This window comes from Rhinopithecus bieti, unplaced genomic scaffold (genome assembly GCF_001698545.2).
Source record: "Rhinopithecus bieti isolate Rb0 unplaced genomic scaffold, ASM169854v2 scaffold_1618, whole genome shotgun sequence".
Lineage (NCBI taxonomy): Eukaryota > Metazoa > Chordata > Mammalia > Primates > Cercopithecidae > Rhinopithecus > Rhinopithecus bieti.
Window position 1 is genome coordinate 111,771 of NW_016803937.1, and position 26,992 is coordinate 138,762.

At 55.9% G+C, this 26,992-nt stretch overlaps 1 protein-coding gene across 17 annotated transcripts in view; it reads right to left on the bottom strand.

The window, feature by feature from the left end:
- ACSF3 (acyl-CoA synthetase family member 3) overlaps window positions 1–26,980 on the bottom strand; it is a 72,800-nt gene extending 45,820 nt beyond the window's left edge. For 16 of the 17 annotated variants that reach the window (XM_017859513.1, XM_017859468.1, XM_017859477.1 and 13 more), the window contains exons 1-5: window positions 26,840–26,980; window positions 18,997–19,701; window positions 17,553–17,708; window positions 4,839–4,993; window positions 2,579–2,727 (exon numbers count right to left, since the gene is read on the bottom strand). In XM_017859513.1, the coding sequence (XP_017715002.1) occupies window positions 2,579–2,727; window positions 4,839–4,993; window positions 17,553–17,708; window positions 18,997–19,662 (1,126 nt within the window). In that variant the 5' untranslated portion in view covers window positions 19,663–19,701; window positions 26,840–26,980. The remainder of the gene's footprint in view (window positions 1–2,578; window positions 2,728–4,838; window positions 4,994–17,552; window positions 17,709–18,996; window positions 19,702–26,839) is intronic. The other variant, XM_017859487.1, reaches the window with a different exon arrangement.
- Between the last annotated feature and the right edge of the window lie 12 nt (window positions 26,981–26,992).

Genomic DNA, 26,992 nt, shown 5'->3' on the forward strand with positions numbered 1-26,992 from the left:
CTCGCATTGACTTCTTTTCACAACATGCCCCCACCTGCTCACTACCCTGGGCCCTGTCACAGCAGGCTCTGCACTCCGTGTGGCCGCCCCACTGGCAGCTCTGCACGGCAGCCGAGGATCTCACTGTCATGGCCCTGTCATTCTGCTCATGATGACCCAGGCAAACAGAAACCTCCCTTTACACTCAGAATACACCTAGCAGCCCCGATGGCTCCCCAGGCCCAGCAAAGGGACCTAAGCCTACAGCCTCTCCTCCTCCCAGCCCAGCAGCCAGCCCGCCCTCACACTCACCTTGCAGGCCCCAGCACCATATCACTGCCTAGCACCAGCTGGTCCCCGCCTGGGCCTGGACCCCCATGTCCAGGCTTACCCTAGAGCCCCAGGAATCAGACAGGCATGGAATGAGCCACAGGGCACGCGGAAAGAGCAAGAGGACAGAGCAGAGCCCAGGAGCCGGCCCCCAGGAGCCAACAGACTTTCAACAAAGATCACCCGTCCCATGGAGAAGGGAGTCTTTTCAACAAACCGTGCCAAAAGCTAGACATTCATACACTAAAAAGGAACTGTGGTCCGTATCTTGCACTAAGTATAAAAATTAACTCAAAATGGATCACCGTCCTAAATGTAAGAGCTGAAACTATTCTCTGTGACTTTGGGCTAGGCAAGGATTTATTAGATAGGACCTCATATAGACAATTCATAAAACAAATTGATAAACTGGGCCAAAATCTAAAACTCCTGATTTTAAAGATGCTGTTAGGTGAACAGGAAGACAAACCACAAGCTGGAAGATGATATTTAAAAATCACACAGCGCTTTGGGAGGCCGAGACGGGCGAATCACGAGGTCAGGAGATCAAGACCATCCTGGCTAACACGGTGAAACCCCGTCTCTACTAAAAATACAAAACTAGCTGGGCGAGGTGGCGGGCGCCTGTAGTCCCAGCTACTCGGGAGGCTGAGGCAGGAGAATGGCGTAAACCCGGGAGGCGGAGCTTGCAGTGAGCTGAGATCCCGCCACTGCACTCCAGTCCGGGCGACAGAGCGAGACTCCGCCTCAAAAAAAAAAAAAAAAAAAAAAAAAAAAAATCACACAGCTGACACTTACGTCCAGAATTTTAAAAAGCTCTCAAAACTCAGGAAAACAAATGCCCCAATTGAAAATGGAATGACAAGAACAGGAAGAGGTGCTCAGCACCACCCGTCATGAGAGAATCACGAACGCAACAAGACACCACCACCGCCCATTGGAGCACAGGTGCTTCTGACCTCCCGCCCATCGCAGGGGGAAGGGGAGGGCGCAACCGCTCTGGGGAACAGCTCGGCAGCTTCAGACAACACAGCAATCTCTCTCCTAGGTATCTGCCCAAGTGACATAAAAACCCACGTTCACACAGAAATCTGCACACAAATGTTTATAACATCTTACGTGTCATTGCTTAAAACAGGGTCACAAGTGGTGGCACATCCACGCGACAATGCCACTCAGCAGTGAGAGGCACAAACCCTGATGCACACAGCACAGGCGACTGCGGGCGGAAGCACCACGGATGCCATTCAGCAGTGAAAGGCGCAGACTCTGATGCACACAGCACAGGTGCCTGTGGGCAGAAGCCAGGCGGAAGCAGACAGGCTCAGAGGCCACGTCCTGCAGGATTCAGCCACGTGACCTCCCAGAAGCAGCAACACCACAGGAAGAGAAACAGGAACAAGGGGCTGGGACTCGGGGGTGGAGGGGGTGCTAAGCACTAGGAAGGAAGTTTCTGAGGTGAGGAAACCTTCTCTATCTCTATCTTGACTGTGATGATGTTTCTTAAAGACTCTCAGAGCTGCACACCAGAGGGGTGAATTTTACTGTGCCTGCAGGTAAGTAGCTGCACAGACAGATGTGCGGGATGGTCTCACTTTTACGTCTGCACTGAGATCTCTCTTCTGCTCTGGACAGACTGAAAGGGCTACACAGAAATAAGCAGGGCGGCTCCCCAGCAGTGGGCTCTGCGCCCCGAAGTCCCTGTGGAGGACCCAGGGCTCGAAGGGTTGGGTCAGATGAAAGTCAAAATGGAATGTGTTAGGCAGGGCTGGACAAGAGGGGCCCAGTACCAGGAGCCCACGTCTAGAAAAGGAAGACAGGTGCCTGACTCATCCCACTCTGCCCACCACACCCACCTGTCCTGGCACTGCTGCTGGCGCTGCGTGGCACCCAGACTCCAGACAGATGTAGGCTCCCACCACTGATGTGGTCTGGAGCCAGGAGCACGGCCCCCGGCCTTCCTCTGGACGTGCACCGACACCTGTGTTCCAGGTGTTGCTGTTCTTCCCATTGTCTCCCCAGTCATCCAGCCAGGAGCCAGCACAGACACCCCCCACCCACCTCTGACTGAGACATGGGAGAAGGCTGATGGCCCAGAGGGGACAGGTCACCATGCATCCTGAGTGCTCTCCTGGCCTGGTGGCCTGTCCCACAGGGCAGCATCCTTCACGCCACCTTTCATTCCAAATGTGGGTGGTTCGAGACTGGCCCACCTTGGGGGGCTCAGGGCAAAGTGGGAGAGGAACACAGCTGTGGGAAATGCTCGTACCTGGCAGGCGTGCCGCGGCGGTCAGGGGCCCGGACAGAGCCATGCCGATCTCAGTCATGCCGTACCGCTCCAGCAGGGTGTGACCCGTGATGTTCTTCCACTTCTCCAGCACCGGGATGGGCAGGGCAGCTGAGCCTGAGACCATGAGCCTACGCGGCACAACCAAAGGCAGGTTTAGCCCCTTGGGACGTGGCCCTCGCGTGCAAAGGTGGCAGATTTAGCCCCTCGGGACGTGGCCCTCGTGTGCAAAGGCAGCAGCTCCTTCACGACAGCAGGAGCCCCAGGCGTGGGTCCAGCACTACCACGCGACACCTGGGACCAATGCTGCAGTCTGCGCTAGGGCGTTACTCTGTTTTTTGAAAATGATTTGTTGGGTTTATTTTAGAAGGAAGCAGGTCCAACAGCTAATGAGGGTAAACAAATGTGCTTAGGATCCGTGGTGTCCCTGCAAAGTTCCTGCGCTGTTCACAACCACGCTCAAGAACAACAGTGATCGTGCAGCTGCTCGCCACACAGCTGATCACAAGTGAACAGCCACGGTGCTGCGGGCCGCAGCCAGGCACATCTGGGGACTAGAGCCAGCTCAGCTTGCAGGGCTCCACAGGAGAACGTGGACATGGATGAATGGCTGCAGCACCCAAGGGGTGGGGCCGTGCACACCCAAGGGGCTCAGAACCGCCCACAGAGCTGGAGCCGTCTTGGCTCACACGCTTGGCTCAGGCTTGGCAGGAGAACACGGGTCCTGAGAACCCTGAGTGCCCGCACCGCTCACACAGCATTTCCTGCAGCCTCACGGGCAGTAGGGAAGGTGCTTTTGTTTGCGGTTTGAGCAGAGTGGTCCCTGCTGCTGCCCCTGCTTTACGAGGAGGCACCACTGACAGGACCCTCACTGGGAGATCCAGATGGCTGAGGTCTCATTGCCTCCGTCATCCCGGAAATCACCTGATCCTCTCCTTCACTGACCTCGTTCTTCCCCTCTGTTCCTTAGATTTGGTAAAACATGCTGCTCATCTGGCTCAGCTCGGGGTCTTCCCAGCCCCAAGGCATCCCAGCAGTAGCAGCAGCAAAACCACGGGCTCCGGTGGCCTCACAGAAAAGGGGCAAAGGAACGGCAAAGAGACCAAAGTGGGATCAGACATGTGCCTTGGACAACCTGGAATCCTCTCCAGGAACGAAGGTGCCGCTTCCCTGTGCACTTCCTGGGGACTGGGAGGAGTGCACGACAGCCACAGACACGCACGCAAACCACTGGAAACTGGATGACAGTCAAGCCTTCAGTTCCTGCAGTGCGCCCGCCACACCAACCCTCCCTCTCACAAAAAGTACCCCACCCACGACTCTTCTGGAGATGAGGGCCTGTGATGTGTGTGAAGACTCACTGAGCCACACGTGTGCATTTCCAGTTAGTGAACCACACTCCAACAGCCATGAGGGAAAAGAAACGTTCCCACGCCTGCAGGTTCATGCAGGAGTGCAAAGCAAACACGCCCCTGAGTGGCCCAAAAGACCAGCTCGTCCTGGGAGGGAGAGGTTTATCCAGGGAGCTGGGAGGGGAGGAGCAGGGCTGAGAGGAAAAGCAGCAGAACATGCTCCAGGCAGGAGGCGCTCACAGGGCTGCCCACGAAGGCATTGCATAGTAGAAGCAGGAGTCGTGGGACATGTGGGCAGACGAGGCATGAGTGAGCGGGTCAGCTTACTGTCCTCACCCTTGTCCTTCAGACTCCATGACAGAGAGAGAGATGGACCGAAAAGAGAGAAGACAGATAGATGGAGACAAAGAGAGATGGAGAGATACAGACAGATGGAGAGACAGGAGAGATACAGAGAGAAGACAGAGAGACAGAGAGACAGATGAAGAGAGATGGAGAGACAGAGAGAAGACAAAGACAGACGGAGAGTCAGACAGGAGAGACAGAAGACAGAGAGATAGATGGAGAGATAGAGACAGATGGAGAGAGAGAAAGAGAGACAGAGAGAGATAGAGAGACAGAGAATGACAGAGAGAGCGATACAGAATCCAAGCAGCTATCAACGTGGATGAGATTATAGATACACATACAGATGGGTAGAGAGAGAGAGACGGGGAGAGAAAGAGAGACAGGGAGAGAGAGAGAGAGAGATGGGGAGAGAGCGAGGGAGCATTGAAAGGAAATGGAAAGCAGTGCTTCCCAGAACTTAGTAGAAGTGATTTATTAGAAATAAGTCGTATCTGTTGATCTTTAAGACTTTCTGAACGGGAAAGTGGGCTCTTTTCACTTACCTAATTTTTTCTTCACAAACTGCACGCAAGAAATCCTGGGCGTGCGGCTGGGTAAAATGCCTGTCATAGTACTCCATCAGCTTGGTGTATATTGTAGGCACTGCCATGAAGACATTGATTCGCGGCGTTTCAGAACTTAAGAACTTTTCCCAAACCTATGGAGGAAAGGAAGCACTCGGTAGGAAGATGAGCAGGCAGAGACCTGCGGCGGAGGAAAGGAAGCAGGGAGGAAGATGAGCAGGCACTGAGGCCGTAGCAGAGGCTCCTGGCTCCAGGCACAGCGTTCTTGCGTTCTCATGGTTCGCATCCAAGAGTCTGCAGGGCCTCCCGTCTAAAAGGGGTGCCTCAGACTCTGACCCTTCCCACAGAAGCCATGTTGCGCGGTACAACTGCATTTGGCCTGTGGGGGGAAGAGCAATCGTGAGTAGAGCTGGGAAAGGCCTTCGGGATCTGCAACCTGGACAGACGTGAGTGGCCAGGCTCTTCCAGCTACACAGAGGAGGGTGGATGTGCACCTTGGGGAAGCTGACAGGAGGCCCCGACCGGCCGCCCGCCCGCAGACCCAAAGTCAGCACACTTCCCAGTATGCACAGGCATGCAGTGACTAGCGAACGGTGAAGTCTTTTATTTAAAAGAGTTATGTGAATTTTATATTTTACTCCATAATAAACATTTCTTGCTTACATGTAAGTATGTTTTAAGTTCCTCACTTGTTAGCGGTTTCTCGCGTTGCCCATAAAGCTTCAGGAAGACCTGGTGAGCCACGCTGGTTCCATGGCCCTCTCTACCCTCAGTGTTCCACATGGAGCCCCGAACGGTGTGGCGGAGGGCGGAGGGCACTCTTTGTGCTGTGGGGTCAGCACCTAAGGGAGGCCTATAACACACAGGACAGATCTCGCCCACAGGGCGTTGAAACTGGGGTTGATGGATGCCGATGCCACAGTCCAGCCCTAGCCCATCTCATCTCCTCACTGGACTCTGGCAGTGACGAGTACCTCACCGCAGCTGCCTGGCAGAGAAAGGCAGGAATCTCCGGAGAAGAAATAGTATCATTCTTTCAAAGACAAAGACTGGAACTCTTCAAAGTTACAAAGCATGTAAGGAAACAAAGATGTGACCCCAAATTGAAGAAGTCTCAGGAAATCCAAACATCAGGATCGCCAGACAAGGCCCTTCAAATAACTGCAACAAGCAGATCAAGGAATTTAGAAGAAAAGATGAACAACGTGGGGAAAATGGAGAATTGCAAAGAGAAGTGGAGCTGCAAAAAATTGAAAAACTGAAAAACACGAGATCTGAAATGAATTCATTCAACAGACCAAATAACAAACAAGACACAGCAGAAAAGAGGAAAAAAGTCAGACACAGTCAACAGGCGTGATCTACGCTGACGCGCAGACAGGAAAGCAAAGACACAGGCGACCAGAGTGCGGGAGACGGCAGCACCCGCGGAGCAGCACCCACAACACTGCCATCGAGGGAGGGAGGGGGAACAGACAAGCAGGTGGAGAGAGGACACGCTCGTGGCCGGGAACACTCCACATTGTGAAGACAGCAGTTCTTCCCACGCTGAGCTCCAGCTTCAAAGCAATCTTCCCAAAATTCCAGTAAGCTTCATTTTGCAGAAATTGATACACTTATCCTACGTTTTGCACGAAAAGGCAAAGGACCCAGAAGATCCAAAATAAATTGCAAAAGGCAGATTAAAGGTGAGAACACACAGTTCCCAACTCCAAAACTGACATAAACCAGAAGTAATGAACACAGTGTGATGCTGCGTAAGATCAGACAAGAGACCCACAGAACACAGTTGAGAGTCCAGAAACAAACCAATGCATAGATATCTGGTCAAGTGATTCTTGGCAAAGAAGCCAAGTCCCCAAGAGGGGAAAGGACAAAAGCATAAATCTTTCTCACAAATGGCAATGACACACTCAATATCTCCATGAAGAAGGTGAATCCTAGACCCTACCTCACACCATATGCAAAATTAATCCAAGGTGGGTCAGAAACCTCCGTGTATGAGCTAAAACTAGAAAACTTCTAAGAAAAAACAAAAGGGAATATCTTCATGACATGACCTGTGGTTTGGCAAAGACTTCTCTGACGAGATAAAGCACAATCTATAAAGTTTAAAAATTGATAAAATGAATTTATTTTAAAAAATTTTTTATAAAATGAATTTCATCAAAATTAATGTGTGCTTCAAAACACACATTAAGAAAATAAAAAGACAAGCTGCAGTTAGAGGGAATATTTGCAAACTATACATCTGAAAAGAGACTTGTATCCAGAATACACAGAGAACTCTTACAACTCAATAAGAAGACAAATAGCCCAATTAAAAAATGGTCAAAAGATTTCATTAGACAGTTCACCAAAGATTACATATGGATGCAAACAAGAACATAAAAAACAGCACTGGGCGCAGCGCTCACGCCTGTAATCCCGGCACTTTGGGAGGCTGAGGTGGGAGGATCCCTTGAGCTCAGGAGTGTGAGACCAGCCTGGGCAACATAGGGAGGCTCCGTCTCTACAAAAATAATTCAAAGGAAAAAAGTAAAAATAAACATAAAAAATGCTCAACATCTGGCAGGGTGCGGTGGCTCACGCCTATAATCACAGCACTTTGGGAGGCTGAGGCAGGCAGATTAGCCGAGGTCAGGAGTTCAAGACCAGCCTGGCCTTTCACCTATAGAGACGGTGAAACCCCATCTCTATAAAAATACAAAAAATTAGCTGGGCCTGGAGCTATGCACCTGTAATCCCAGTTGCTGAGATGGCTGAGGCAGGAGAAGCACTTGAACCCAGGAGGCGGAGATTGCAGTGAGCCGAGACTGAGTCACTGCACTCCAGCCTGAGTGACAGAGCGAGACTCGGTCTCAAAAAAAAAAAAAAAAAAAAAAAAAAAGCTCAACATCAGTAGTCATTAGGGAACACAAACTGAAGCCAGTGACAGTGGCTGGCAGGACGTAAAGAAATGAAAACTCTCATTACGCTGCTGGTGAGATACATATAGCAACACAGCCATTTTGGAAAACAGTTCGCCAGTTTCTTTTCTTTCTTTCTTTCTTTCTTTTTTTTTTTTTTTTGAGGCGGAGTCTCGCTCTATCGCCCGGACTGGAGTGCAGTGGCCAGATCTCAGCTCACTGCAAGCTCCGCCTCCCGGGTTTACGCCATTCTCCTGCCTCAGCCTCCCGAGTAGCTGGGGCTACAGGTGCCCGCCACCTCGCCCGGCTAGTTTTGTATTTTAGTAGAGACGGGGTTTCACCGTGTTAGCCAGGATGGTCTCGATCTCCTGACGTCGTGATCCGCGCGTCTCGGCCTCCCAAAGTGCTGGGATTACAGGCTTGTTTTTTTTTGAGACAGAGTCTTGCTGTTACCCAGGCTGGAGTACAGTGGTGCGATCTTGGCTCACTGCAATCGCCGCCCCCGGGTTCAAGCGATTCTCCTACCTCAGCCTCCTGAGTAGCTGGGATTACAGGTGTGAACCACTGTGCCCGGCTAATTTTGTATTTTTAGTACGGACAGTTTCACCATGTTGGTTAGGCTGGTCTCGAACTCCTGACCTGAAGGGATCCACCTGCCTCAGCCTCCCAAAGTGCTGGGATTTCAGGCGTGAGCTACCATGCCCAGCCAGTTTGCCAGTTTCTTAAAACATTAAACAGAAAGTCACCATACAACCCATCAATTCTATCCCTCTGTGTCTATGTGAGATCAGTGAAAGCATGTCTACAGAGATTTATATGTAAATGTCCACAGCAGCATTATTCATCATAGCCCCAAACTGAAACAGTCCAAATGCTCATCAGATGGTGAAGGGATGAGGAAAGTGTGTTGTGTCCCTGCGATGAAGCACTATTCAGGAACAAGCTACTAATGCACACAATAGAACATGGATGAAACTCAGAACCATCCTGCAAGTGAAAGAAGCTGGAATAAAAGACTGAGTGTGACACAACCCATTTGCACGCACTGCCATCTAAAACAAGGTAGAGGCGGAAAGCAGATTCGCGGTTGCCAGGGGCTGGGCGGGGGGGGGAAATGGACACTGGTTTGAGGGAATGGCTACACAATTCATAATTTACAATAGTGAATTTTACGGTGTGTGAATTGTATCTCGACAGAACTCTTTTTGAAAAGGAAAGGTGTAATAAAAACATTTTCAGTGAAACAAAATTGAGGGATTTGTCAGCAAAGCTGCACTACAAGAACTACTGAAAAGAAGTTCTCCAGGCTGAAGGGAAATGAGTTAGGGGGAAGCTCGGCGCTCCCTGGAGAACCTCTGTAGGGACAAATAAATGAAGGTACCAGAAGAGGAGACGCATGGGTAATTTAACACATTTAAGGACTCCTGATATGGTTTGACTGTGTCCCCACCCAAATCTCAACTTGAACTGTATCTCCCAGAATTCCCACATGTTGTGGGAGGCACCCAGGGGGAGGTAATTGAATTACGGGGGCCGGTCTTTCCTGTGCTGTTCTCATGATAGTGAATGAGTCTCACAAGATCTGATGGGTTTATCAAGGGTTTCCGCTTTTGCTTCTTTCTCATTTTCTCTTGCTGCCACCATGTAACAAGTGCCTTTTGCCTTCCACCATGATTCTGAGGCCTCCCCAGCCATGTGGAACTGTGAGTCCAATTAAACCTCCTTTTCTTCCCAGTCTTGGGTATGTCTTTATCAGCAGCGTGCACATGGACTAATACAGTAAATTGGTACCAGAAGAATGGGGCTGGGGGCGTATGACACATGCAGCCACGTTTGGGGCTGGGGCGTATGAAACACCCAGCCACGTTTGAGAAGTCTTCCGCAGTTTCCACTCAAACGAAACATATGTCTAGCCTGTGAGCCGGCACCAGGAGGTGCAGATCCAAGAGAAATGTCCACAAGGACATCTGTGTGAGAATGTTCATAGCAACCGTGACTTCTAATAGCCACAAACTGAAAACAGTCCCAAATCTTTCAAGAGCAGAATGGATAAGCACACTGTGGCTTCTGCACACTATGAAATACAACACAGCAATGCAAAAAGAACAAACTGCATTTGATGCAACACACAGATCAACTGTCAAACAGTACAGTGAACCAGAACACAAACGTGACACTGAGGCACGGAAAACGGAGCACACGTGTAGAGGGACAGTGCTGAGGCGGGGAGAGCACGCGTGTAGTAGGATGGTGCTGAGGCGTGGAGAGCACGCGTGTAGTAGGATGGTGCTGAGGCGGGGAGAGCACGCGTGCAGTAGGATGGTGCTGAGGAGGGGAGAGCACGCACACAGTGGGACAAGGCTGAGGGGCGGGGAGCAGGCACGGAGGTGAAAGACACGAAGGATGGTATTTCTGGGAAGTCATTGAAATCTTCAGAGGGCAGCTGCCGCCCTAAAGAAGGGCACTGAGAGCCGAGCGCGACCTACTTCCCCCAGCACATCCCAATGTGCTGCCACACTTCCCAGACCTGTAGGACCTGGAGGCCCCCCGAAGGGCGCCTTAACATTTGACTGACTAGCGAGTGCTTAGCGAGTGCTTCTGAGGCGGCAGGAGCAGGCCTGTTGCTCTAACCTGAGCTGCCACAGCACAGACCCCGCCCGATGGCAGTTCCCACGCAGGCTGCTCCGAGGAGCCACCCCCAGCCGCCCTGATTTGCTGCCCTGCCCTCCTGAGTCCATGCTGCCATCCTGAGGACGTCGGCCAGGGCAGCGCTGTCGGAGACAAGTGACTGATCTGAGCCTCTGGCGACTTTGCGGCGACTTTGATCTCCAGAGGCTGTGGCTGCACATCCATCTTCCGGCATCCTCCTCCTGTCCCCCAACCCCATCCATCACCTGCAGGCACTGACACACACGGCCCTCTGTGCAGGATGACTTGAAGACACCGCGTCTAAGATCGTACAATACCACCGCAGGTGTCTGGTCACCCCACATTTGTATCCTACACATTCTTCAATACAATCTTAGACAGAACCCCAATATTCAATAACGCTGACAGCTGGATTTTACACATAGAAATTTCTAAAGTTGGAAACCCTGAAACCTGGGAGTTGATGGAAAAGAGCTGCAATCTTTTGTAGCCACAGCATCGAATTTGTTTAAATATTAAGTTTTCGGCTGGGCATAGTGGCTCACGCCTGTAATCTCAGTACTTTGGGAGGCTGAGGCAGGTGGATCACGAGGTCAGGAGTTCTAGACCAGCCTGGCCAACATAGTGAAAACCCGTCTCTACTAAAAATACAAAAAATTAGCTGGCTGTGGTGGCGGGCGCCTGTAATCCCAGCTACTCAGGAAGCTGAGGCAGGAGAATCGCTTGAACCCAGGAGGCAGAGGTTGCAGTGAGCCAAGATCGCGCCACTGCACTCCAGCCTGGCTGACAGTGCAAGACTCTATCTCAAAAAAAAAAAAAAAAATTAAGTTTTCACAGCATAGTTTAGAGAAAAATCCGAAGTAAGCGTCAAAAACGGTGCAGGTCTGAGGCTTTCCCGTGTCCATTAAAGGTCTGAGGTTTTCCTGTGTCTGCTGAAGGTCTGAGGCTTTCCTGTGTCCATTAATGAGCCAGTCTGCAGTGTCCGGAATATGACAGAAGACCCCCAGGCAGAGACCCCAGGGCAGATACTCTCAGAGCAGACATCCCTGGGCAGACGCCCTTGTGACACAGACTCCAGGGCAGGGACCCCCATGGCTGATGCCCCTGGGCAGAGACGCCGCAGCAGCAGCTCCCAAGCTGTGTGCCTGTGGGCACCGGAAAGAGCCAGGTGGTGTCATTCACACAGTGCTGGAGAAGAAGCAAGCTGAGAAAGTCCAGATCCTTGACAGCTGGTCTGTGCCAGCACCTGCACCCACCTGCCTCTCACCCTGAGAGTAACACATTCTTTCCTTGGGAGGACGGAACCAACCTGCCCTCCGGGAGGATGGAACCAACCTGCCCTTGGCTCCCTGGGAGATGCTCTGCCTCTGCCCCTGCAGCTGCATCTCACCCTGGCACAGTCCACAACAAAGGCCGTTGCTGCCTCTGCCCAAGTGACCATGGCAGACCAGCCACCGTCAGTGCCCCGGCAGCCCCCAACAGAGGGTTCAGAGCCAGGCTGCCAAGGAGCTGGGGCCGAGGTGGGGCAGGTTGAGGAGGCCCAGTCACAGGCACAGAAACCGACACCCTCGACAGAGCTGACAGCCAAAGGAAAGGAAGGGCTCAAGGTGGAGACGAGGGAACAGCCCCAGAGGAGCCTCCAGAGACACGGCAAAGGCACCGAAGGTCCTTACACACCAGGCGCTGCACCACCCACACAGTGCACACACAGGGAACTCACTGCAACAAAACCACCTTTGTGTTCACCAAGGACAGCTGTGTCCATTTAGGGCGCACCCCAGAGACAGCCACAGGGAGGGTCAGGCCACTAAGCCAGATCCCTACTGGGGGAGCCAGGACAGGTCTAGAGCAGAGCACCAGGCAGATGTCTCCAGGATGGACCACACAGATGAGGCAACCTTAGTGTCTGCCATCTTAACCAGAGCGCTGTATCGCAGCTGTGGTCAGTGCTGAGATGTCCATGAAAAATAAGGGCTGAAGCCAACAAGAATGTAGAGTGTGTCAGGGAGACAGGGCCCTGGGGAGGGTCTTCAGGAGGTGACCCTGGTGACGGGGCCCTCAGGGAGGCTCTTCAGGAGGTGACCGTGGCGACAGGGCCCTTGGGAGGCTCTGTGGCTACAGGCGCCCTGGCAAGCGGTGGAGGGAGCTCACGGCTAATGACACAAGTGTGTTGGCAGCCACCTCTCGTTGGCACGGCAGTAACTGCTAGATTTTTAAAGAGGTCGTTCTCTAAAGCCCAGTGTTATCATCTGTGAAGAAACTGGCTCACTTGCTTTTAGAAAGCTGTTCTAGGCCGGGCGCAGTTGGCTCAAGCCTGTAATCCCAGCACTTTGGGAGGCCGAGACGGGCAGATCACAAGGTCAGCAGATCGAGACCATCCTGGCTAACACGGTGAAACCCCGTCTCTACTAAAAAATACAAAAAACTAGCCGGGCGAGGTGGCGGGCGCCTGTAGTCCCAGCTACTTGGGAGGCAGAGGCAGGAGAATGGCGTAAACCCGGGAGGCGGAGTTTGCAGTAAGCTGAGATCCGGCCACTGCACTCCAGCCTGGGCGACAGAGTGAGACTCTGTCTCAAAAAAAAAAAAGAAAGCTGTTCTACATACTGGCTTCTCTTTCGAGACCTGCCCTCCAGCGGAGGCTGGAGAAGAGCCCCTTCTCTTTTCCAAGTTTGTGCCCACTGTGAGTCAGGCTCCAGGCCAGGCCAGACCCTCCTACACGCCCCTCGGGCTTATGTGCCCTGGACCTCTTATTTTCCGGGGATGAGACTAAAGGTCAGAGAGGTGGAGGGCCAGATGAGAGGCCTTCTCTCCACCTCCAGCCACCGTGTGGGGTTGGGCGCCCCGCGTTGAAGAGGACAGAGGATGGGCCTCTCAGCTGCAGCAGCTGCAGCACATGGGAGGTGGGCGGGGCCTCTCAGCTGCAGCAGAAGCAGCAGAGGGGAGGTGGGCGGGGCCACTCAGCTGCAGCAGAAGGGAGGTGTGCGGGGCCTCTCAGCTGCCTCAGAAGCAATGGGAGGTGGGTGGGACCTCTCAGCTGCAGCAGAAGCAGCAGGTGGGCAGGGCCTCAGCTGCCTCAAGCAATGGGGAGGTGGGCGGGGCCTCTGAGCTGCAGCAGAAGCAGCAGAAAGGAGGTGGGGGGGCCTCTGAGCTGCAGCAGAAGCAGCAGAGGGGAGGTGGGCGGGGCCTCTCAGCTGCAGCAGCAGCAGAAGGGAAGTGGGCGGGGCCTCTCAGCTGCAGCAGCAGCAGAGGGAGGTGTGCGGGGCCTCTCAGCTGCAGCAGAAGCAGCAGGAGGTGGGCGGGGCCTCAGCTGCCTCAAGCAATGGGGAGGTGGGCGGGGCCTCTGAGCTGCAGCAGAAGCAGCAGAAAGGAGGTGGGGGGGCCTCTGAGCTGCAGCAGAAGCAGCAGAGGGGAGGTGGGCGGGGCCTCTCAGCTGCAGCAGCAGCAGAAGGGAAGTGGGCGGGGCCTCTCAGCTGCAGCAGCAGCAGAGGGAGGTGTGCGGGGCCTCTCAGCTGCAGCAGAAGCAGCAGGAGGTGGGCGGGGCCTCAGCTGCCTCAAGCAATGGGGAGGTGGGCGGGGCCTCTGAGCTGCAGCAGAAGCAGCAGAAAGGAGGTGGGGGGGCCTCTGAGCTGCAGCAGAAGCAGCAGAGGGGAGGTGGGCGGGGCCTCTCAGCTGCAGCAGCAGCAGAAGGGAAGTGGGCGGGGCCTCTCAGCTGCAGCAGCAGCAGAGGGAGGTGTGCGGGGCCTCTCAGCTGCAGCAGAAGCAGCAGGAGGTGGGCGGGGCCTCAGCTGCCTCAAGCAATGGGGAGGTGGGCGGGGCCTCTGAGCTGCAGCAGAAGCAGCAGAAAGGAGGTGGGGGGGCCTCTGAGCTGCAGCAGAAGCAGCAGAGGGGAGGTGGGCGGGGCCTCTCAGCTGCAGCAGCAGCAGAAGGGAAGTGGGCGGGGCCTCTCAGCTGCAGCAGCAGCAGAGGGAGGTGTGCGGGGCCTCTCAGCTGCAGCAGAAGCAGCAGGAGGTGGGCGGGGCCTCAGCTGCCTCAAGCAATGGGGAGGTGGGCGGGGCCTCTGAGCTGCAGCAGAAGCAGCAGAAAGGAGGTGGGGGGGCCTCTGAGCTGCAGCAGAAGCAGCAGAGGGGAGGTGGGCGGGGCCTCTCAGCTGCAGCAGCAGCAGAAGGGAAGTGGGCGGGGCCTCTCAGCTGCAGCAGCAGCAGAGGGAGGTGTGCGGGGCCTCTCAGCTGCAGCAGAAGCAGCAGGAGGTGGGCGGGGCCTCAGCTGCCTCAAGCAATGGGGAGGTGGGCGGGGCCTCTGAGCTGCAGCAGAAGCAGCAGAAAGGAGGTGGGGGGGCCTCTGAGCTGCAGCAGAAGCAGCAGAGGGGAGGTGGGCGGGGCCTCTCAGCTGCAGCAGCAGCAGAAGGGAAGTGGGCGGGGCCTCTCAGCTGCAGCAGCAGCAGAGGGAGGTGTGCGGGGCCTCTCAGCTGCAGCAGAAGCAGCAGGAGGTGGGCGGGGCCTCAGCTGCCTCAAGCAATGGGGAGGTGGGCGGGGCCTCTGAGCTGCAGCAGAAGCAGCAGAAAGGAGGTGGGGGGGCCTCTGAGCTGCAGCAGAAGCAGCAGAGGGGAGGTGGGCGGGGCCTCTCAGCTGCAGCAGCAGCAGAAGGGAAGTGGGCGGGGCCTCTCAGCTGCAGCAGCAGCAGAGGGAGGTGTGCGGGGCCTCTCAGCTGCAGCAGAAGCAGCAGGAGGTGGGCGGGGCCTCAGCTGCCTCAAGCAATGGGGAGGTGGGCGGGGCCTCTGAGCTGCAGCAGAAGCAGCAGAAAGGAGGTGGGGGGGCCTCTGAGCTGCAGCAGAAGCAGCAGAGGGGAGGTGGGCGGGGCCTCTCAGCTGCAGCAGCAGCAGAAGGGAAGTGGGCGGGGCCTCTCAGCTGCAGCAGCAGCAGAGGGAGGTGTGCGGGGCCTCTCAGCTGCAGCAGAAGCAGCAGGAGGTGGGCGGGGCCTCAGCTGCCTCAAGCAATGGGGAGGTGGGCGGGGCCTCTGAGCTGCAGCAGAAGCAGCAGAAAGGAGGTGGGGGGGCCTCTGAGCTGCAGCAGAAGCAGCAGAGGGGAGGTGGGCGGGGCCTCTCAGCTGCAGCAGCAGCAGAAGGGAAGTGGGCGGGGCCTCTCAGCTGCAGCAGCAGCAGAGGGAGGTGGGCGGGGCCTCTCAGCTGCAGCAGCAGCAGCAGAAGGGAAGTGGGCGGGGCCTCTCAGCTGCAGCAGAAGCAGCAGAGGGAGGTGGGCGGGGCCTCTCAGCTGCCTCAGAAGCAATGGGGAGGTGGGCGTGGCCTCTCAGGGGCAGCAGATGGGGAGGTGGGCGGGGCCTCCCAGGGGCAGCAGAAGCAGAGGGGAGGTGGGCGGGGCCGACCGCTCACAGGGCCCCCTTCCCGGAGAAATTCACACCTGGCTAGGGTTTGAGCCCTGAGCTCCTGGTCAGAGGCCTCAGAGTTCCACACAGCCTTCGAGGGGGCCAGAAAGACCTCAGACAGGAAGAGTCCTGGCAAGAGCAATGAGTGTGGGACCAGCCACTGGTGGCTGCTGTGCTCTGGGCTTTAGCGCTGTGCCTCTGCTGGCCGGGACGTCTGCCCTGCAGGACAGCCCTGCACAGACCAGGAGCCCAACCCCAGGCATCTGGCCTCAGAGATGGGCTCTTCTGTGCTGAGAACGATCATGATACGACCCAAATCCTAAGGGCTTTTCCCTACATTCACTTTTTACACTTTTTTTCCTGTGAATAAAAGGCATATTCATTATATGGGCAGAGATTGGTAAACATCCATGGCCTCACTGGAGAGCTCCGCTTCACTACACCTGTGAAATATGCATACCTCGTCCTTCCTGTGGGCTCAAGGCCTTCCCCTCATGCCTTCTGCAGCCTGGTGAGTGGCACTCGCTTGCAGTCAGCTGGAATGCACACAGGGCCACAGCAACTCCTAAAAGCCACCGCCGTCCCCAACTGACAGGTGAGGCCCGATGCTGCACACAGGGTCCCGCCTCGAGCCCAGGTCCTTTCCCTCCAAAGCAGCATCCGGATCTGCCCTGGAGACAGTCTTGCACAGGCAAGGCTGTGCGCGGCAGCTAGGTGATGACTGCTTCTACCCCAGCACTGTGTGTGGCCAGTGCCACGTCCTCCCCTCCCTGCCTGCTCCAAGGGAGACACTACAGAGGACGCAACGCAGAGAGGGGACACAGAGACTCTGCAGCAGCCCTCCAGCTGGGCCAATACTCCAAAGTAACCCTCCCAGCCAGCAGCTCTCCAACTGGGCCAGTACTCTGGAGTAACCAAGAGCTGCCACAGTGGCCACATCGTAGCTCAAAGGGCCACGCCCCGCGTCCTGGACCCTGTACCCCGAATGTGTCACCTCACGCAGTGGTGGGAACTGCAAGTGGGTGAAGCGAAGGACCTCAAGATGGGAGATTATCTTGGAGTATCCACATAGGCTATACAAAGAGAAGCCGAAGGAGCCCTGACTACGGAGAGAAGAAGGCCGTGTGCCTACAGAAACAGAGCCGGACGTGAAGCAGCTGGAGCCAAGGGCACAGGCGGCCTCTAGAAGCTGGAAGACGCAGGAACGGACTTTGTCCTGGAGCCTCCTGTCGGAGCAGCCCCACCATACCCAGCGTCAGCTCCACAAGACTCGTCTCAGAATCCTGGCCTCCAAGCATGTCAGAGCAAACTCGCAGGATTTTAAACCAAGTGTGTGAGCGTTTGCTGCAGCCCCAGGAGCCCATCCAGTCTCACTATTCACGGTTTCAGTGACATGTGGCCCACTGCAGTCTCGCAACAGACGAGCACAGTACCAGAAGGTATTTTGGAGAGAGGAGAGCACTTTCCCGTAACTTTATTACAGTACGTGGTTATAACTGTTCTGTTACTGTTAATCTCTTACTGTGCCTGACTTACTGATTCAGCGTTATCATAGGTACGTATGTATAGCAAAAAGCATTGTAGGTACAGGGTTCCGTGCTACCCAGGGTCTCGGCACTGGCGTGTCCCCTGTGGATGGGACGACTGCACACCAGGGAAAGGCACCTGGTCTGAGGGCATGGTCAGAAGCCCTGACCTGGACCAGGGAAAGGCAGCTGGTCTGAGGGTGCGGCCAGGAGCCCTGAGCCTGACTCACCTGCTGGGCGCTGAATTCAGGCATCATCACACAGGTGGCTCCCACCCAGAGAGGACAGAGCAGCGCATTGACCACACCATGGACATGGTGCAGCGGAAGCACGTGGAGGATCACGTCGTCTTTGGTCCATGCCCACTTGTGGACCAGACCGGTCACCTGCAGGGGACGAGAGCGCAGCTGAGAGCAGGAGCGAGACTGTGGTCCGCAGCAGCACACACAGACCTGGGGCTGAGGGACAGGAGCTCTGGGCCTCCTAGCTGAGGAAGGGGAAGGAGAAGGCTGGCTTTTTGTTGCTCCCCTCTAGCAGCTTCTGCTACGACGAAACCGTAGCAGATCTGCTGGGTCACTCACTTACCCTGGGGACAGAGGACAGCACCACACACAGCCAGGGGCTTTAGGGAATTTAGACAGTGGGGGAGTGGCTCTGCAGACACCAGGCAGACAGAGCTGTGACTCAGCATCACCATCCCCAGCTCCGCCCCTGCCCAAGCCTGGGACTCAGGGACCCAGTGCCATTCAGGCTGGAATCGACTCCTAGCCCAACCACTGGCTCAGCCGACAGCACTGCCCTCGCAGAGCTCTGCCGATTTCTGAATTATTGTTACCTGCTCAGCCAGGACAGAACCCAGGGCCAGGCTCCTGAGCGCATCCTCAGCTCTTACTGAGAAGCAGTGTGAGGCACGGCCCACTGAATCCACCGTCCAGTCTCACAGAGGACACTGCCTGCTGCCTGCACAGGCTCCAGGGACAAGCACATGTGAGTGCCACTCCCCTCAGCAAGGACAGAGGAGTCCGGAGCCCGTCCCTCCCAACAGGCGCGCTGCTTCCAGGAGTGACGGCGCAGGCCACCCGGGGCCTAGCCTGCAGCGTGTTCATGGTGCCTCCGTCAACCCACGACTCCGTGGGGTCCACTTTCTGCCTTCCCCTTTGTGGCTTTCGGCTTTCATTTTTACTTTATTGCTTCAACAGCATAGGAGACTTTAGGACACTATACAAATGACAAGTAAGTGATGTGGCTGGAGAGTTCTGTGAAGATGTGACTGCGGTCACAAGACACAAAAATAACGAGTAAGGCGCAGGTGTACGTGGGGTCCTGACCAGGCATCCTAACACGTGGCTGGCCTCGGAAGAGCCCCTCAGCATCACAGGCGGTGAGTGGCCCCTTCTGACCTCACGCCACGTGGTCCTGGCGGGGTCACTCGGTGGCCCCTTGATCCCTCTACACCTGAAGGCTTCGCCCCTGCCTGAGCCGTCCTGCGTGGCCAGTGAGGCCAGTGGCCACACCCTGCGGGCCTGTGTCTGTGTATGTCACACGGGTTTGCAGGACGGTGACAACCGTGAACAACTCCAGAGAGAAGCAAATGAACAGATGTGCTTCTGGCCGGGAGCCCACCCAGAGTGCCACGCCGTGACCGATGCCATCGTGGCGAGGGGCGGCACTCACCACAGCCCTGATGTTTCGGTGCGTGCTCAGCACGCCCTTGGGCCTCCCCGTGGTCCCACTGGTGTAGATGATCATGGCGCCCTGGTCTCTCCACCCCTGCTCTGGGACCGGGACCTCTGCTGGTTCCTCTACTGCTCCAGTGTAGACGGCTGGCGTGAGTGGCAGCAGCGGGACCCCCAGCTTCCTGACCACCGGGCTCAGGAGCTCCAGGTACTCCTGGCCGGCAAGGACCACAGAGCTCTGGGAGTCGCAGATGACATACTCCAGCTGGGCTGCGGGGTGCTTCCTGTAGAGGGGGACTGCCACACCGCCGCTCATCCACGAGGCCCACTGGGCCACCACGTAGGAGGCGTCGTTAGCGCACAGGAAGGAGACCCTCTCCCCCCGGAGGTCCCCGCGGACACACCCGCAGAGTCTGCAGATCTCCTGGGACAGGCGAAGGCTGCGGGAATAAAGCTCCCTGTATGTGTGGCGGCCATGCTGGTCAACCAGGGCGGTTCTGTCCCCAAAGGCCAGGGCGCGGGTGAACACCGGGGCGCTCCTGTCCGAGCGGGCCACCGGCGCTGTGTGCAGAAGGCCACTTCCTCTGTGTCTCGCAGGAGCCAGCCGGCAGGAGGCCGAGGCACAGCCCAGGTGCGGGAAGGCGAACATCACACGGGGCAGCATCGCATTGATAGGTGTTCCCAGGAGCCTCCTGGGGCCAACCTGGAGAAAGGCAAGGCACAGCACGTGAGCGCCCAACCGTCCCATCCGAACGTAGCCACGACAGGATCTAAAACACCTCCCAGTACCCAGCCAGGTACGCCGGCTGCACCTTCAGTCATGAGGCAGTGCATCAGACCGGCCGCGTCCAGCCTTCCTCGCCCGCGCCACTGGAACATTCCGTACACGCCCAGCATCTCAGCTTTCTATTTCACTTCACTAGTTTAATGATTCCCAAATCACACAAGATTCTGAACAATGAAATAAACTAGGTAAGTTTATTTCAAGGAGAAGCATATAAAATTCAATACACTTAAGGTACATCTGAATAATGGGTTTTAGAATCCTGAGCCTGGAAAACCACCCGTGAGAGGAGGAAGTGCAGAGAAGAGCCCAGTACGGCCCCTGCTCACAACAGGCATGGCCTGGAGACCCCACCCCCGGGGCAGACACTGTCCCTGCTCACAACAGGCATGGCCTGGAGACCCGGTCCCCACGGCAGACACGGCCTCTGCTCACAACAGGCATGGCCTGGAGACCTCGCCCCTGGGGCAGACACGGCCCCCGCTCACAACAGGCATGGCCTGGAGACCCGGTCCCCACGGCAGACACGGCCTCTGCTCAGAACAGGCATGGCCTGGAGACCCCGCCTCCAGGGCAGACACGGTGCTGCCTCTCTCAGACCCTTCCCACACAGGTGCACAGTGGAAATGTGGTGAGGTGCCAGGGTTTTTTTTTTTTCTTTTTTTGAGACAGGGTTTTACTGTGTCTCAGGCTGGTGTAGTGATGCAATCATGGCTCACTGTAGTCTTGACTTCCTGGGCTCAAGCCATCCTCTACCCTCAGCCTCCCAAGTAGCTGGGCCCACAGGCATGTGATACCACACCCAGCTTTTTTTTTTTTTTTTTCAGTAGAGACAAGGTCTCACTGTGTTGCCCAGCCTGGTCCAAAGTCCTGGGGTTATGGCAGGTGTAAACCATGCTTTTTTCCTTCTTTTCTTTTCTTTCTCTCTCTCACCATTTTTTCTTTCTCTCTTTCCTATCTATCTGAGATGGAGTCTCACTCTATCTACCTACCTACCTACCTACCTACCTACCTATGATGCAGTCTTGGTCTGTCACCCAGGCTGGAGTGCAATGGCATGATCTGGGCTCATTGCAACCTCTGCCTCCTGGGTTCAAGTGATTCTCCTGCCTCAGCCTCCTGAATAGCTGGGATTATAGGTGCGTGCCACCATGCCTGGTTAATTTTTGTATTGTTAGTAGAAATGAGGGGTTCACCGTGTTGACCAGACTGGTCTCCAACTCCCAACTTCCGGTGATCCACTCACCTCAGCCTCCCAAAGTGTTGAAATTACAGGCGTGAGCCACTGCGCCCAGCCAAGCCAAGCTTTAAACCAGGCAATTCACAGGGCTAGAGAATGTGTTTTAGGTTGAACTATAATTCTCCCCTTTCCCCAAAAAAACTTTACTAAATGACAAATAAATCAGCAGGAAGCGAGGGCTCCCTGGGAGGAGCTGTGCAGGCCCGCCGTCCGCTGGAATTTTTCATTCAGAGAAAGGAGACCGAGAACAAGCCAGGGCACAATGCTCCTGATGCATGAGGGCCGGCCCAACTCTGCAACACGCATTCTGCAGCCAGAGGACACTGCCCACGGGACACCGCCCCAGGACGCAGACACAGGCCGGGGCAGAGCCCCCGCATTCCAGAGTGAGGAGAAGGGGCGGCACTTTCCACGAGGCTCCTGCATCCCTGGCCTTTTATAATCGAAGCTTTGCTCCACTCACGAGGGCATGGGACAATCTGCTTTTTTAATTTTTTTTTATTTTTTGAGGCGGAGTCTCGCTCTGTCACCCGGACTGGAGTGCAGTGGCCGGATCTCAGCTCACTGCAAGCTCCGCCTCCCGGGTTTACGCCATTCTCCTGCCTCAGCCTCCCGAGTAGCTGGGACTACAGGCGCCCGCCACCTCGCCTGGCTAGTTTTGTATTTTAGTAGAGACGGGGTTTCACTGTGTTAGCCAGGATGGTCTCAATCTCCTGACCTCGTGATCCGCCCGTCTCGGCCTCCCAAAGTGCTGGGATTACAGGCTTGAGCCACCGCGCCCGGCCTGGGACAATCTGCTTTCTCAGGCTCTTTATGGCCAGCAGAATGGCCATGTTTCCTTCCCAGCGCCGATGCGGCCTGCTGGGGTGAACAACAGTCACGCGCTCTGGTTTCAAGCCCCCAACTTCATAGCTCCTTCAGGTCCTGCGCTGTCCCTACCTCAGCCTCTGAAGTAAGAATAGGCCGGTCTGCCTCCCTTCCTGGGGGAAGCACCCTCTGGGCTCTGCCGCCACTGGGCACTCAGTGGCCCTCTGACAGCGTCCCAGGCCTGTGGCCCACGTGTAGTCAAGTTGTCCATTTGGTTCTCAGGGACTTTGAACGAGTATTATTTTGATAATGATGCTACCATCTAATACACACATATTAGATTAGGTTTCATCTCAGCATTTTGCCTCAACCACACTCTGTTCAGCAAACAAACAAGGCAACCACTTGTTCACACACAGAAAAGCAAAGGAGGCCAAGTTCAAAGTCACCCAGCTCGAAGTTCACAAGAGCAGCAGGCACAGCTGCTTCAGCAGGTGGAGGGCACGACAAGGCGAAGGCCTGCACATGCTCATCCTCCTGGGGCGGGCACGAGGACTGGCGCTGTAACCCGGAAGGCTGGCGAGGACACCTGCCAACGGGCATCTGTGCTGAGCACCCAGGCTGTGTGTCTAATGGTTCTCACGGGCACAACACTCGACACTCAATGGGGGAAGGAAAGCATGTTCGTTTCCAAGCTAAAGACAACATTATAAAATAAAACCAAGGGGCAGCAGTGACCCCACGACCCTGTCGCGCCTCCTCCCACACACCACGCCCCTCTGCGGGATCTGCGCCCACGTTTGGCAGCCTCTCTCCAGCACAGCTCGTTCGTTAACTAGCGAGGGGAAAGCTACCGTGTCACTGTCTGCGGTTTGTACTAAACGGTTTTATTCTCTGCTCTTAGTCTGAAACCGTATACAACACTTCGTCGTCACCTAACAAAACAAATCTCATGACAGTGAAAACTGTCAGAACCAAAGTATGTTTTGTGCTTGAGACCCTCAACTACTGCCCTGGGTTTCTGCTTGTTTGATTTGGGTGTCTGCCTTCTCTGCTAGCCTGGGGCTCTTAATGAAGCCCCTGTCCCAGCCAGCAGAGGGATCTCCTGCCTCTGGCCCAGGCCAGAGGAAAACGAGCCATGCAGGGCAGCACAGCTCCGTGGGCTGCCTGGACGTCCTGTGTGAGTCTTCTCTGAATTCTACCAAATGGTCAGCCCTGTAGGCCACATCATCTCCTGACGTGAGGCACCCATGTTCTGCCCTCCACATCTGTTCAGAGGCAGGGCCATGGCTGGTCCGCCCACACACCTGCACTCTGCTACCATAGAGAAACCCAGAGAACGTCAAGGAAACAACTGGGCTTGACCAGACACAAGACACAAGATCGGCACGTGGGCTGTGCCAGCCTCAGAAAGCAGCAAACCAGGGCGGCCCCACCACGCTTCCTTCCTCACTTCCAACCAATCCTACACTGCTTTACAGGTGTGGGGGCACGGAAACAAGGAGAATCCACACACAGAAAACCGACCAGGCACTGGGTGTTCTGGGTCACGGCCCTGAGGCCAGACTTCTGCTGCTGAGAACCACAGGGAGTGTCTGGGTGCGTGGTGCAGGGGACGGTGCTTTCTGGGGTGCCAAGGAGTGGAGCACTAGGGCGGCCGGCGATACTCATGAGTGGATATAGAAGGTGTCTGTCATTGTCTGTAGCTGTTTCTCAATATGACAGAAGCATATGAAAGGGGGATGACGGCTTTCATCTAACTAAAGCTGCTGCTCAGAAAAGGTTTCTGCAGACCACAAAGAACCGAGTTCCGACAAAGCGAGTTCATGCTTGTGCTGTGCACATGCTGAGCACACGCTGAGCACACACAGCCCCCACTTCGGCATTTTTACAAATTCCTGGGTCACCCTGCAGCGTGAAGCCATGCAAGAGTAAGAGTGGATTCCCCACAAAACCCAGAGGTCAGCAGAGCTGGTGATGCAGACGTGCACAGCTGGGCTGGGCAAACTCAAAGGGCAGGCTGAGAAGAAACTGCTGTTCTCCTGGGCGGAATCCAGAGCCCTGCCTGTGGCTGGGCACTCCTGCCACCAACCCCTGGGAGGTGACAGACGTGACTGGCCCCATGTGAGACGGTCCCAGCTCCCACAGAGCCCATGTCCTATGAGGAGAGGCCACGGGCAGGAGGGACAGAGCGGGGCGTGGTGGGGAAGCTTCCTACGGAGGCTGAGGAGGGCCTGGCCCAGCCAGCATCTGCTGGGGGAAGGGGAGAGTCCTGGCACCTACGGCCGCGTTCACTCGGGGTGTCTAGGGCACAGATGCCGGGAAGTGACATTGCTGGGTCATCTTTAATTTTGAGAAATACTGACAAAGTCCCCTCCAACGAGGTGCTGATTTATTCTCCCACCAAGCATGTGGAAAATGGAACCAGCCCCATCAAACCAGCTTTGAAGTCCCTCAGGCTGGAGACCAACAAGCACCCAGTCATCAATTCTTTTCAGCACAGAGGTCGAATCCTCACGTGAGGTGACCGCATCAGAGCCCTGCCTTGAACAAGCAGACAGAGTCTACTCAGGGCAGATGGCCATGAGGTCTTCCTGTACACCTCCCGGTCCAGAGGCACCCCAGCTCCCTCAGAGAGAACCCCACCTTTCAACCCCTGGGACCCCTTCTACCGTGGGGCTCCCCATCACCACCAGGAGCACAGTGTTGGAGGGACACTGCCCACCAAACAAATGGAGTTCAGTCAGGGGTCTTCCACCCTCATCAGCCAGCTTCACACCCCTGCTACGCGGCACCCTGATAACCCGAGGTCAGCGGCGTCACCACGTGGCTGGGAAAGGACTCTAGTCAGAAGCTGAGAAAGGTGCATGAGCCAGGACAGCCTCCTAGGTGAAGGCGTGCTGGAGCCACTGAACCACTGAACACAGCTGCTCTCCAGCCCTCGGGGAGGGAGGCAGGACCTCTCAGTGTTCGAGCCATCAGGTTCTGAGATCAGACCACGAAGGCCCTGGGGCTTTTCGGGAACACACATGCAGCGCCAGCGGGATGCATCTTTTCCGTCTTCACCAGAGTGCTGGTTAACAGCAGAGTTTAGAGTTGCCACAGGCTTCGACGTGAATGGCGGCTCTTTGTCCTCATTTTCTCACTGGCCTAGCCCTTCACTTCCCACCACTAAGATGGGACAGTAACAAGATCTGCCTCACAGGCTGCATGTGAGAACGTACGAATAGCCTGGCACAAGCCAGGCAGAAAACAAATGGACTGCGCCATGCTCCGCAGGATGCTCCCCATGGGGCCTCACAACAAAGCTCACTAGATCAGAAGGACACCGGCATTCAAATGAAGGGGCTGGTTTCAACACGGATCAAGCAGCACCTGACCTGTTCACCACCACACCTGGCCCCCACCCCAGATATCTCGTGTTTGAAGTGGATGCCAGCACTTCCTCCTGTGGCTGCCCCATGAGGGTGTGGGGCAGAGGAGGGTGTGGGGCAGGGGAGGGCTGTGCTTGGCCTGCAGGGCAGGATGCGTTTCAGCATCACGCCTGTGGTTTGGGGGGTTGTTTTCAAAATTACATTTTTAAGTAGCAGACATTCACACTGCATTCATGAACAGGACATTCAAATCAAAAAAAAACAAAAGGGAAAATACACTTGAAACTCATATCGATTTTAGGAAGAAAAATATTATTTTAAAAATGCCATCTGGAAAGGTGACACAACAATCCCAAGCCCACAGTTCAATCCACCATTTCTGTCTGCCTTGAGGAGACGGTTCAGAGCCAAAGGAGCGAGAGCAAGGGAAGCCTCATCTTATGTCCCCCAACACCTGCGGAAAGAACACAGGCCTGAGCCAGGCTTCACACTACGAAGCTCCCAGGGACCGCCGGTAGTAACTCCTGTGGTCCTGGGCCCACCAAGTGAACCCCCTCCTCAACACGGTCTCAGCCCTGGGCCCTATCACGAAGTCTGTCCTCGCAGGCTGGGAAAGCAACAACTATGCCCCAGACACAATTCGTGTTCCCATCTCTAAACGCGTTCCCTTTCTGGCAAATTCCTAATCATTCTTCCAAGCCCAGTTCAAATATCACCTCTTCTTTTTCAGTTTTATTATTTATTGAGACAGTGTCTTGCTCTGCCGCCCACACTGGAGTGCAATGGTACTGTCGTGGGGCACTGCAGCCTCCGATTACTGGGCTCAAACGATCCTCCTGCCTCAGCCTCCCGAGTAGCTGGAAGTGCAGGTGTACACCACCACACCCAGCTAATTTTTACATTTTTTGTAGAGACAGGGTTCTCACCATGTTGCCCAGGCTGGTCTTGAACTCCCAGCCAGAAGTGATCCTCCTGCCTTTGCTGCCCAGAGTGCTGGGATTACAGCCACAAGCCACTGCACCTGGCCTGCCTGGTGGACTTTAGACTTAGGACGGCAACATCAACTCCTGATTGCACCAGGCCTCACCCCTGTAAACCTGCCCTCTCTCCAGGGAACGGGCTGCCTGCAGGGCCTTCCAAATACTTCCCGGCCGCACGTCGCCATCGTTTGCTCACGGATCTACCTGCCCTCGGGAGCTAGGCCGGCTCTGAAGCTGTACCCCACGCGCCCAGCAAGGCGCACGCAGCAAACAACTAAAACGGGGAGTACTTCAAGGGTGACTTCTGAGGCCCAGTGAGAAATGGAAGTGAATGTATTCCAGACACAACCGAACACGATTCACTCTGAGAATGCCTGAATACGGACCCGCCGGCTCGACCGTCTCACCGGGCCCGGCGTCAGCACAGCTTCTCGCCCCCGTCCCCGCGCGGGGGGCCCGCCCCCCACCGAACACGAGAGGCTCGGTGGCCCGGGAAGGCCGACGCCCGGCCCCAGGCGGCTCGCGGGGAAGCGGCCGCGCCACGGGCCATGGTTCAAGCCCAGCTGCGACCCAGGTGCGGGCGCCGGAGCCCGCGCCCCCGAGAGCTCTGAGCCCGGCCGACCCCGCCGCGGTCCCGTGGGCCCCGCCGCCCGCACCTACAAGACGGCCGCGGTCGCGGGGCAAGATCTGCCTCGCCACTGCTCTTCCTCGTCCTCCGCCGCGCGCGCCGGAGTCGGGCCGGGTCCCCCCGGGTCGTGACTCGGGCCGGAACCGCTTCCGGCGCCCAACAGCTTCCCCGGCGCGGCGCG